A 13,078-nucleotide genomic window follows, 5' to 3' on the forward strand; every position below is an offset into this window, starting at 1 on the left:
TTTCTGCCCAGCTAACCAAGGAGCAGTCATCAGTGTAAAACTCTCTTATCCTTATTGTGTCACATGCCAGCATAAAAATATTGGGCTTCTCTAGTTTTATTACCGGGGCAAGGAGGCTGTGGATAATAGAGGACTAACATAATAGAGGAAGGGACTAACTTTTTGGCTGGGCGTTTGACTGCAACTGCAGAGCCAAGAAACTTGTACATTCACTCAGGAGCTCAGAATCTCAAAGCCAGTGTCCACAGGACTGAGCATAATGTCTGCCATGACATTTTTTATATGAAGCGATGGTAACAAGGAAATATGCTGTAGTACTGCATTAATGATCACATCTCACTCCCTACATGGGCCAGATTTTATTTTCTGAAGCTGCCAACTGAGCAAGAGAAGGGCAATTTCTGTGTTCATCTCCAGTTTTCCTCTTAGAAACGGTGCTACGTACTGCCATGACGGACAACTCACTGCCTCTTTTGTCCTGGGTTAGCATTGCTCTCTCTGAAGTCGGGTTCATGTTGGACTCTGCAGTCTCTATGGCACTGCAGCTGAACATCTCAACCAGACACTTCCTGAACTAGAAGGTTGAAACAAAGGAGATCAATCAAAACACAAGAAATTAAAATATTTCTATAAAGCAGTTTGTGTCTTAACTAAAACTCTTGAAAATTATCTCATTAATCAGTTGGGCGCATACAGAAATAGCCCCATTAAATATATATGCTTGTGACACCATGAAGAACTCTCAAACTGAGAAATAATGACATTCTAAAAAAGGCCCAGACTACTAGTAAGCCTCATTCTAAGAAATAATTTTCTTCTCATGCTTGTTCCTAGCCACATCTTACCGAAGAGAAGTGATCATTTCTCAGGGTTCATGAGTTGCTTTCATGCACTAATACCCAGCTATTCAAAGATGTCCTCTTTCCATTTTGTTCATATCCATGAGCACCCTACCTCAAAAGCAATTCACTGGTATTGCATTTCTAAAGAATAATAGAAACATCATGGGACAGTCTTGAAAACAGACTTTTCTTACAGAAAACTAGAATAACTGTTGTTCAGTAAGGGCTGATTTCCCTTTCTAACAGCTAAACCTAATTATTATTAACATTCATATTGTAATAATGCTCCGAGGTTTACGCTATGCTCCAGTAAGTAGATATAGTGATTTTTTTCATTTTATTTTTTTAATTCTAAATGCTAGTTATTGCATTGCTGGTTAACTAACAAGTAGATAGAAATAATTCATTGTAAAGCAAGACTACATATGAAAATATGAATTTTAAAGACACTTTGAAAGCATACAGTACCTGTTTGTTCATAAAGACATAAATAATTGGATTATAAACGGTAGCTGTTTTGGAAAAGAAAGCTGGAATTGCTGCCAGACGAGGATCCAATTCAATGGAAGGATATGCAGTGACTAGGATAGAAAAGGCAGCATACGGCATCCAGCAGATTAGAAATGCAATGATCATAACAATAACCATTCTAGTCACTTGTCTTTCAGGTTTCCTGGTAGTTCCCAGCCTGCATTGAGTATCTGACACCTTTAAAGAAAAGACAGAAAATTCCAGAAAATAAACAAGGCCTTCAAACAGCAAACATGGGGGAAGTTTAATTATCTGCCATGCTATAAGGAAAGATCTACTCTTGTCAAGTATGATAGCACATAAGGATGCTGTTACTGGACCACAGAGTGTCAGTATGAGTGCTAAGGGACATGAATTACTGTATCTTGTGATTATTCAGTTTTCCTTTGTTTACATATCTTTATATTTTTATTGCCAAAATGACAGAAAAAAAAATGCTAGGACCAACTTTGTACAGAAACATAGTTGCAGTCCAGCATGGCTGTAGCCTGTACAGGCACACCCAAGCTAGACTTAGCCAAGCCATGAGAAGTGAAGTGATGGCCCAGATTTGCTGTCCAGCCTCACAAAAGTTGATCTATCTCAAATAATTTCATGGGTGCTGCAGCAACACACCTCAGGGCAGTGCAGACATACAGACAAATTCCACCTATGAGAAAAGGAATCCTAATGATCTTAGTCAAATTAGAGATAATAGGCCTCTATTTAGAATGCCAAAATACAGAATACAATGACTCTGACAGAATGGGCAACTGGAGGTATCTGACAACATCAGTACAATAAGTTGCCTTTAAAAATATGAAACAAATTAGTGCTGTATTTTCAGGTGATACACTGTCATTTTCCATTGGCTTCAACAGAACTCTCTCAGCTTATAGCAGCTTTGGATTTGCACAAATCTAATAAAGTCAGACTTCTTGGCTTGCAGGAAAGCTGACTAGATAAGATTTTACCTATACTGGTGGGAAAAGTAGCTCTCTATTCCACTCTTCTAGTCTTTTTGAGAAATGCATTTGCTGCTGACCTGACACACCAGTTCATGTACAGCAAAATATAACAAAAACCACAATTCCATAACAAAATAAATATGAGACGCAATCATACCTTTTAACCAGCCTTACAGTGAGCTTATCTTATCTACAAAACTGTCTTCTGCACCAGTCACCCCAAACAAAGCATTATCCTTACGAGATATTTTTTACAAGTCTCAGCAGTTTCAGATTTCTTCCAAACTTAAATTCAGGCCACTGCCAAGACATGGCTTTGAGCAACAGCTCTTGCCTTAGACTGCAGACTCTTCCATGCCAGAAATTTGAAAAGACGGGCTCATGACTGCTGTGGTTGGCATTAGCAGAGGGAAAGTATCTGCAGGGGACATAGTGCAGGAAAGGAGGCCAAGCTATCTCTGATCCATTACCAGCACCACAGTCCCAACCTCTTTTCAGGGCCTCAAACTGAGCTTGTCTTCTCAGCCCACTCCTGTTGCCTGTTCTTGGTGTACCTCAGCTCCGGCCAACATCTGGCCACCTCATCCATAGAGTGGAAACAGCTTTGGCTTACCTTTTGAGAAGTTTTCAGCCAGCTTCAAATTTACCCCTGTCATTATGGCTACCCAACTGTAACTGCAACTGTTTAATCAAAGGCTTGATGGTGACAATTACCAAAAAGTGGGCAGTCATAGTGAGTTGCAAGAAGATGGTAAGCCTATGGGTGTTAGAAGACAACACTCTTTGCTGTGGCTGTACAAGTTCCTTGCCACTGGTAATCTCTAGACCAGCATATGGAGCAGTGATCAGGAGAGCCTATCAAACTCTGTGGCGCTTTATGGCCTTCACCAGAAAGTGAAGAGCAGCATCTATAATCTAATGACACCAGAATTAAAGCAGGTTTGGGGCATTTAGCAGGAATGTTCCCCCTCTCCCCACACGAACAGCTTAGACAGAGATGTTTCTACAGAGAGTGCATCATGTCATACAATGTCCTTCTGGGCAATAACTTTTTTTTTTCTTTGATGACTTAGTGAAACAGAGTACTGCTAAGTAATGTTAGCTTACGTGCAAAGCAACTAATGATAACTCTGAATTGCTATAGAAATCCTGATGCCAGATCTCACAACAATAATTGGCATAACATGGCCTTGTAAGCTGCCCACAGTAAAGTCAGAACTGAGTGGAGATATTCCCGCTTCACCCTTGCACTGCACTCAAAATTTAACATATTTAGTACTTAAAGATGTATGTGGAAGCTAGTATCTTCTCCCTCATTTTCTATCCCCCAAATAACTGTGTAACTCATCGACAATACGCATTTTTGTGCCTCCCTAATTAAACTGTGTGTAGACAATCCTAATTTAGAATAACTATTATGCAAAGAATTCCACAGAGCCAAAGGAAAGAAATCTGTAGAGCATAGAAGTAGATTTTTGTTCAAGTTTCCAACACATGAAGGAAAGAAAAGGTTCAGAATATGATCTCATCATCTTAACTTTCCAGAACTGCAATTATCTCTGTATACCACTCTTTTCCTAGCTGTAACTCCTTTGCTGATCCCAAACTCTACAGGCTACACCCTTTCCTGGGTATTTGCATAGTCCATTGCACAATGAAGCCTCATGCTTAATGACACTTCCTGCTACTGGGGCAACATTTCTTTTTATTTTTGAGGCTATATACATTAATTTTAATCTTCGAGAGCAGGCAGTAATTCCCTTGTCTTTCTCACATACACAACATGTGCATATATACACATGCTTGCAAATGGTCTCATTTTTTGCCCAGACTTATGTCGTGTCCCCTCGCCCCCCTTTTTTTTTTCTCAGCTGCGAAAATTGCAAGATAATTGCTGGCAAACTTACTGCTTTGCACTGATCTGCTTGTCAGATACCAAGTGCATCTGACCCCCTCACAAGCCTATTTAAGATAGCCAGCTGGTGATTAAGGTATCATGAGTGGTGCTAGCTTGGCCTCCCAGCCCTGAGCACATGGCATGGTCAGAGCAGGTGCGGTGGTCACTGCATGCTCCATACTCACAGTCAGGGTTGGGCTGCTACTGTTTTGACAAAGCCATGTTGTTCTTATTCAGTTCCAGTATGTTCCAGACTGCTCTGTTAGTAGCTCTGAGCATCTCTTTCCCCCTTCATTGGCACTTAACCCTTCACAGTTTTTAGTGGCAGTTTCATGAGTTAGTCCATGTTTTCCTTAACATGCATATTTAGCAACTCATTTATTTATTTTTAAGTGTTCCCCTGGATAGTTCTTTTGGCTCTGTTTCATCTTTGTTTCATACAAGTCTGCCCTCCTCAGCTATGGCTTTTTATGGATGCCAGTAGATTGCTCTCTCAAAATCCTAGAACACTAAACTGCTAGGGAACCATGTACTGGTGCTTTATCTCACCAACAAGATAACACTCTAATAATCATTTAGCTCCATTATAAACTGCTAATTAAATCTTTTCCTAAAGATTCATTTCCTTCATTACATTTGCAATTGTACTGAAAGCTACTTTTGGAATTGTAGAGCAAAGGTAACTGTGACTGAGGGACTAGCAGACTTCACTAAGACAGAACAATGCCCTTCAGGACAGAATCTGAACTGTGGCAACCATGGGGCATGGGAGTCAAAATCCTGTAAGAAGGTTGTTTGAGAACATCAGGACTCCAGTTCTGATGCCTGTGTCTCTTTCTGTTCACTGTAATCAGATTTTTAAAAATGAGTTTAGTTGTGAGATACAGCCTCGTGGCAATTATAAATTTACAAAATATATCACAGGCAGTTAGCTGTTCTTAGGTCAATCTTTCAATTGCATTCAGAAGACATCCTGACCTAATCCAAATGCCAAGACAGACCATTCACTGACTTCTACAGTTGGACTAGATGATCTTAGAGGTCTTTTCCAACATTAATGATTCTACGATTCTTCTGTGATCAACAATGACTCTTCCTTTCATTGCCTCTCTTGTTTCTCACCTTGTCTGCTTTGTTTCTTCCCTACAGCCTCTTAAGTGGTTGTCCCAGAGGAAGGAAATAGCCCTTTTCATACACGTTCTGATGCATCTCACTAGCACGTTAGCTACTGCTCTTGCAGACTCATCACAGCACTGGATGATTTGCACGTGGTCTCAGTTCCTTGACATCCCCTCTGTAGGGTTACTATCCATCCCTTTCATGCTCTGCTGCCAGGCCACCCATGGGCTTCTCCTCCCAGGGACAGCCTCCTGGAGGTGGCCCTTTCCTGTCCCTGCAGGGAGGGACACCCACCACCCACAGTTCCACCACGACTGCCCCAGGCAGGAGCAGGAGCCCTGCAAGGCTGCATGCCTAGGGTAGCTGCTTGCCCACTCCCAAGTCAGGTGTCAGTGCTCCCTTTTCTAACAAGCACACCATCCTCCCTCGCAGCAGTGAGCAGCCTGCATCAACAGCAAGGAGGTCTGGCTCCCCTGGCTCTCTCATCATCCCTTTTCCTCTGTAGGTAGGTTAGGACAGAGAAATATAAAATACTAATAACAGTTCTGGATGTTCGTAATAACAGACTTACAGTTTTACAAGCTACCTCAGAAGAGTCTGACATCAAGAATGTTTTTCTTCAAGCATCTCCATCCCTTGAAATTCACTTCTCCCACCCTTGCACCAACAGATACCATGCTACCTCACCATGGGAGCTATGAGCAGCAATGCACACTTGCTGCAATTCACATTCAATTTTGGAAATTTCTCATGATTAAAACCAGCCTCTCCCAGCCATTTCACCTTCTTTCTCCTAAATGCATCCTGAAGGAAATCAAGAAAAGTCTATTTAGAGGAATAATGATGTCACCTGGAATATGCATGGCCCAATCTAAATTTTCTAAGGAGAAAATAATTTTTTTTCTGCATTTTCCTTCTGTTTTGTTTTACTCAAGGAAAACAGCATTTAAATAAAAGCAGGCATTTGACTATCCCAAATACTTCTAAAACATCAGTAGATTGAAGCTATTTACTGCATTTGTTACTGAAGCAATAAGAAAAGGCAGCTTTGCACTAAATAGAAATAACAATATTGTCACAAAATACTGTACCAAATAGGAATTTTCTAGCTCTATTGTCTTTTTCAATTTTTGCATATTCTCTTTTATGTCAGGTCAGCATAATCATTAAATAAAATTTAAAATTATTCCTCAAGAATCAATGTTCCTGGACAGTGTTCCTGTTTAATTACTAAATGGCATTGCATTACATTTACAAATGCTACATGTTATTCTGCCCTCATGTATTACAAACTTTTAGTCAGCACTCTTACAACTTACAAATGCAGACATTTTAAGCTACATTCTGAGTTGCCTGGTTTGAATCTGAAAAACTGCCACTGAACTGAATTGCAATTGTAAATAAACCAATACTGGTTCATCCAGCTTCTTTATTTATGAGGCAGACATTTTTTCTAACATATGATGTTTGGCTAATGAGACATACTCATAAGTGATCAAACTTGGACACTGAAAAATCATTTCTAACCATAGCATGGATTTCTGTTTGTAATTATAATTATTTAACAAAGCATGACAAGTGAGTGTATTTGCTGCCTGGAAATCTGACGTCTGATCATTATGGAAATTTGAACACAAAAATTCCAAATGATTACATACATACGCATTTCAAAATTTTACTTATTAGTGCTTCTTCTTACCTTTCTTAGCTTCTGCATCAGTTTTCCATACGATACCAAAATTACCAATAAAGGCACTATAAAACAGGTGGTGAAAAATGCAATAATGTAGGTATGATCAGTATAAGCTCCCGAATACCTGTATAAAACACAGAATACATTGTGTATGTATTACTAATGTGTTCTGATTATTTTCCTGAAGAGTTCATTTTGCTCTTTAAAGGTGTTACTAATATTTTTGTTAACTGTTTTTAATCAACCCCCCCTGTACAACTCTAGTCAAATCACCAGATGGAGCCCTGGGCCATCTCCCTAGCACTGGGCTAGGAAACGTTTTCTTTGTAGGATCACAGACACAGAACTATAGAATTGTGGGTCTGTTCAGGTGGGAAGGTACACGTAATCCAACCTCCTGCTCAACGTGATGTCAACTACGGGGGTAGAACAGGTTGCACAGGGCCTTGTCCAGACTTCTAAAAATTGTTTAGTCCTCTTTGAATCCTGACAAAAACCACAAGGTATGGGACAGTTATCTTCATTAGATACAAAAGCTTCTTCTTTTAGAAAATGATATATATATATATACACACACACACACACACACATATATTTTTATCCTGTTCTTGGTAATTTTTTCTTGGTTTTGTTATAGCTTTGTCTACCTCTAGTTTTGCCTGGAAGTCCACCATCTTTAAGCCTTTCCTTTAAACTCCTGCCTTTGAGAAGTCATGAGCTGTAAGTGTAATTTCTTCACCATACTCTGCAAGGATGGCCTTACCAATTAGGCTCGCAAGTAGTTCCAATCTTACTGGTGGTGTAGCTGCTCCAACCCATAGTTGGTGGGATGGTCCAAAGGAAGGAAAAGGTCCACACAAAGGCAATACCTAAGGCAGCATGCTTCCCCTTCAAGCGCATATTTCCCAGTGGGTGGCAGATCACTATGTACCGCTCAAAAGCCAAAAGCGCAAGAGACCAGAGAGCAACAATACCTACAGTGAGAAAACACAGCATAAAAAATCAGATAGATTCACTGAAAATCAAACACTATCCCACATCACAGAGTCACAGAATCATTTATGTTGGAGGTATATCTGGAGGTCACCTAGTCCAGCCCCACACACCTTAAGCCAGATCCACAGAACAGGTCGTCCAGGACTACGTCCAGTTAGGTTTTGAACATCTCCACAGATGGAGACTCCACAGCTTCTTTGCTGTGGAGACTCCAACAGTTCTTTGCAACCTGTTGCAGCATTTGACCACCCACCATATCAGGAACATTTTTCATCAATCCAAGTTTTCAAAGGATGTGCAATTCATGTGCATTATTCTAATATTTTATTAAGAATACAAGATTTCCATACTTGTCTAATTTGTCAGTAATAATGACTACAAACCCAAGCAACTAATTGGACCTTTTAACTCACAATGACTTTTTTTATTCTGTTTTACTCTGAAAAGCTGCAAATTACATATAACTTCCAAATTAACAAATGAAGACATATCTTCAAAACACTATTTTTGCAAGAAATATCATATTTTGGACTGTCGTAAAACTCTAGCCTACAGACAGCTGCCCACAGCATTAAGGTATCACTTTACTAAAGACCACCTGGTTGTTCACCAAAATCTTGAAACAGCCTGACCTTAACTCCATGAGACATGCCTTCCATGCCACAAACTGGTAGAATACCATTGCCCCTCACAGATAATCCTTCTGTGTAGCTTAATCAACCTGAGAGCAACAGTGGGATTCCTCTTCAGGTTGAAGACCAGCAATGTGTTTTGATTCAGAGAAGTGACTGAGTTAAAAGACTGGCTTCACTATGCAGCTTCTAAAACAGAACCCAAATATCACTTGGCAGAGATACAAAAGCTCTGTAGGGGGCAGGAATGAATTTATATGTTCAAGTAATTAGATGTTCAATTTTAAAACTGTTTTCATATTTACTCTGCAGAGGTATATTTACACAGTGAACTGGTGACAATTTTCCCTTCTAGAGTACTTTAATACATTTTATGTAGTTAGCAAAACAAAGACAAGATAAACAATCACAGAAAGATTCAGGTGCGAGGGGTGACAGTTACAGGCATGCCATAGTTCCTCATAACCACTGGAAGACAGCTAACATAAGACGTTTCAGTGTCCTAATATTTTCCACAGTTTTAGAACAGCTATTTGTTCTCTCTCTCTCTCGTTTAACCACATACACACACCTAGACACAAACCTTGAAAATAGTTGCCTTATACATAGTGATTTTTTTTCTCACAGTTTTACCCACAATCCTGCTATTCTATTAGCAAGTTTTTTCTCATTATATTAAACATATTCAGTGAACAGTATACAAGCAACAAGCCACTGATATATGACAGCAAAAGTGCTGCATGTTATTCACTCACGCATGAGGTACACCACAGAACATGTGTAACTGGGGAAAAATCCAATGCATTCGAAGGCATGCAAAGTCAGAGAATCAGGAAGCTGCAGGAGAGTTAGTAGAATACATTAAAGGAAGTTCAAAGAAAAAATGTATAACTACCAACAAAATCAAGCTTACCAAAAAATGTGACAGCAAATCCTTCCAGTACACAAGCCCAGTATCCCATATAAAAATAACCTTTTAGATTGGCTAAAAAGCTGATGGTGCCACCAGTCAATGAGACCAGAAAATCAGCCACAGATAAATTCACTATAACATAATTGACAGGTTGTCTCAACTGCTTGAACTTAAAAGTTACCAGGATCACAGCCAGGTTCTCAGCAAGTGACAGGGAGGTCACCACCAGCATTACTGCTGCCAGAAGCCTGAAGTGCCAGGGCTGGATGGAATCCAAGGGACGACGAAAGGGATCCCATCTGCCAGGACCAGAGAAACCAGACAACAGCGACTCATTTCCAAGTGCTCTGAATGCATCCATTTTTTTCTCTCACTAGTGAAAATAATATTGGAGAATATTGGAGTTTCTAATCTGTAAATAAAGTTCAGGATTAAAAGGAGAAATTTTCTGTCTCCAAGAGAAAGGTAAAAACACTCTCCATGTTTCTGCTTTCTGGTAATAATCCAGGAAACAAAGTTTTGGTCAGAGGAAGGTTTAATGCTGTGCAGTGCATGTGGGAACAGGGATAAGCAAGGGAATCTATTAGAGAGACTTGTACCCCTCTCTGCTGGTAGTCTCCTGCCCCTCTCCAGCTGCAGCTGATACCGTCTTTGTCTCTAATAAAGCCAGCTATAGAAGCTGCAGGTTCCCTCCTTCTGTACCAGCCAACAGCAGTGATTGGAGCAGATATCCCTCAGATCATCCCTACTCTGTGGGGAAAAACAAAACATTTGCTTGAATCCTTCCCTGACCTCTAGCACTGTGAAAATGAAGCTTTCCTTTTGCTAGTAATGAGGGTGGAGTGATCTTCCCCATGCCCTGCACTGCTGTCAGCACAGCAAAGGGGGAGGCTCCCACCTGACTCATTTGCTTGAAGAAGGGCTGCCCTGCAAAGACTAACACTGGACTACCACAGCAGCTCTAAACTTGGCAGGGAGGCTGCATTCTAAAACCCTGCTCACATCTCAGGCTAACTTATGGCCCCAGAACTGAAGCTTCTGATAAGTTTTCTGTGTTATTTAGTGCAATTTCAGTTAGTTTCTCCTAGAGACTGTACAGCTGTTATCCCTGATGAAGGCATAATGATTATAACCACAGTTTTAGTGCTAAAATCTCAAAGATGCAGCACGGTATTTTAAAGATAGAGCCTGCAAATACATTGAAAGAAATAAAATCAGTACAGCATGACAATAGACAGTAGAAAAATTAATAGCTAGTCAGATATTTCTGAGAAAAATGACTGGATGTATCTGAATTATAAATAAGAATGATCATTAGCAATTATGCATAAGCAATCCAGTTTCCATCCTGGAGGCTTCACAATTTGGACATGCACCATATACAACACACGAATAAAAAAACAGGAGCTGAACTGAAAGTAAGAACGAGCAATGCTACCTATCCATGCATTCCTCTGAGTTTATATTTGCTTTAGTTTGTACATGAAACACTTAACATAGGTTGAAATCTTTTGGTATGCATGAATAGAATCAAAAGAGCTTCTGGGCACAGGCAGAAAGAGTTATACATCAGAAGATTTCAGAATATTTCAAACAACAAAAATTAACAGCAACTTATAATTAAAATATCTTTTTGATATTTTAAAATAGCTTTAACATACTCATTTGAAAGGAAAAGACAGAGCTTAAGCAGAACAAATCTAGTAACAAAAATACTCACAAAATAACGCTTATTCAACAGAAATATTAAAAAATTCCAAGCATCAAAAAAAGAAAGATCAAAACACAGTGACATTTAAATGCCTGCAGCAGATCCTTGTATGGCATGATTCATCATAGTTCCATTGCCTGAATACTACAACAGAAAATCTGGACCAGTAGTTTAAAATCAAGTTCAAATATTATGTTCCTTAAAATGACACGTTAAATTCTCGTGGGTGTTAAAATGAAACTAGAGTTCTGAATTAAAATATAACAGAGAAGGTAGTATCTGGATTTCTCTAACACATAAATCCATTTCCTGTCCATTGACACCCCTTTAAGGAATGGATAACTGTTGTTTCCAGTTATTTTGTTGTTTTATGCTGTGGTATTATTCAAGTTGCTTGCATGAGTAATGATTCTGATTACAGTTTAAATGCATTGTCTTTGTCTTGTGAGTCCTCTGTTTAGAATCCTTTAGAAATATTCTTATACTGTCTCGGTTGCCCAGTTTGCTTTTGTTTTGCTTCTTCAACAGATCAACTGAAAGTGATTCTCTGTGACATGCTCTCTTATTACAACTTACAGCATTTCCACTTTTTATAGCACAATAGGTTTGAATTTGCTACTGCTCTTGCACTGAAGGCCTTTGTTTGTCCAAATAATACAGACAGAAGTTTTTGCAATTTTGTTGTGAGACTTTCTGAAATCAGAAATTTAGAAAGACAAAGTATTGCCTTGTGAACACAGGGAGACCAGGATCATCCCAGGTCAATTGCCTCCATTTAAAGAGACAGCTGTTCTCCAGCAGAATCACAGAATTCTTGAGGTTGGAAGGGACCTCTGGAGAACACCTGGTCCAACCCTTCTGCCAAGCAGGGTCACCCAGCACACATGGCCCTGGATCTCATCCAGGTGGGTTTTGAATAACTCCAGAAGAGGAGACTCCATAATCTCTCTGGGCAACCTGTGCCAGTGCTCTGTCATCCTTACAGTAAAGAAATGTTTTCTCATATTCAGCCACTACTTGCTGTATTTCAGTTTGTGCCCATTTCCTCTTGTCCTGTTGCTGGGCACCACTGAAAGGAGTCTGGCCCGATCCTCTTAACACCCTCCCTTCAGATATTTGTACACATTGATAAGATTATAACACAAGATCTTCAGTCCCTCTTATAAAGATCTTGGTTTCCATTAGTGCCAACTTCCCTTTCCTGGACTTTCATATACTGAAAGTTCACTGATAAACTTGGAGCACATGCAAACCTGTCTTGAGAGAGCTTGGCATATCCCACATCGCCTTTTTAGCAAAGGTGTTCCTGACTGACACTTACTAAGAGGTAAGCTGGTAGACAACAAAACAACCTCAGGCTGTTGTATAAACAGCAGCTGATTGGAGCAGGAACATACAGTCAGTGAGGTGAGGAGAAAGTGTAAGTAATAGCACTTGTGTAATGCACCTGCAGTAATTCCAGTTATAAGACAAAATCAGGATGACAAGAACTGTGCTGAGATCATACCTGGTGTCTGAAATTGTATGTGGCAATTTGTGCATTAGCCCTGTATTTCCCATTCCAGGACACAGACATGGAAATGAGCTATAAGGTCAGTGCGATACTTCAGGTGGTGCCCTTGAATAGGTTCACTCAGCTGATTTTAAGCATGTGACAGACAATCCCAAGATGCTGCTATCAAATGACAGCATTGGCTTTCACTCCTCAAAGTGATTGTGGAAGATTTACATGGTCTCCAAGAAGGATTTGGTTGTCACATTTAATTAGCACAAACAGCATTTTCTGCTTTACAGATG

At 39.8% G+C, this 13,078-nt stretch overlaps 1 protein-coding gene across 1 annotated transcript; it reads right to left on the reverse strand.

The window, feature by feature from the left end:
* Positions 1 to 22: 22 nt before the first annotated feature.
* LOC118248643 (vertebrate ancient opsin-like) lies at positions 23 to 9,955 on the reverse strand. The gene is made up of 5 exons (XM_035547795.1): positions 9,571 to 9,955; positions 7,793 to 8,003; positions 7,036 to 7,153; positions 1,311 to 1,550; positions 23 to 574 (listed from the first exon to the last, which is right to left on the reverse strand). Exons 1-5 carry the CDS (start codon positions 9,929 to 9,931, stop codon positions 344 to 346), a joined length of 1,161 nt encoding a protein of 386 aa, XP_035403688.1. The 5' UTR covers positions 9,932 to 9,955; the 3' UTR covers positions 23 to 343.
* Between the last annotated feature and the right edge of the window lie 3,123 nt (positions 9,956 to 13,078).

Source organism: Cygnus atratus, chromosome 7 (genome assembly GCF_013377495.2).
Source record: "Cygnus atratus isolate AKBS03 ecotype Queensland, Australia chromosome 7, CAtr_DNAZoo_HiC_assembly, whole genome shotgun sequence".
NCBI classification, from domain to species: Eukaryota; Metazoa; Chordata; class Aves; order Anseriformes; family Anatidae; genus Cygnus; species Cygnus atratus.

What these genes read in the sequence shown, in the direction of transcription:
- LOC118248643 (XM_035547795.1), bottom strand. Translation starts at nt 9,931, where the DNA reads ATGGATGCATTCAGAGCACTTGGAAATGAGTCGCTGTTGTCTGGTTTC. An exon ending in ATTTGCTGTCACATTTTTTG is followed by an intron (nt 8,004 to 9,570) that starts GTAAGCTTGATT and finishes TTCTCACTGTAG; the next exon opens with GTATTGTTGCTCTCTGGTCT. An exon ending in ACTACTTGCGAGCCTAATTG is followed by an intron (nt 7,154 to 7,792) that starts GTAAGGCCATCC and finishes TGTTTTATACAG; the next exon opens with GTATTCGGGAGCTTATACTG.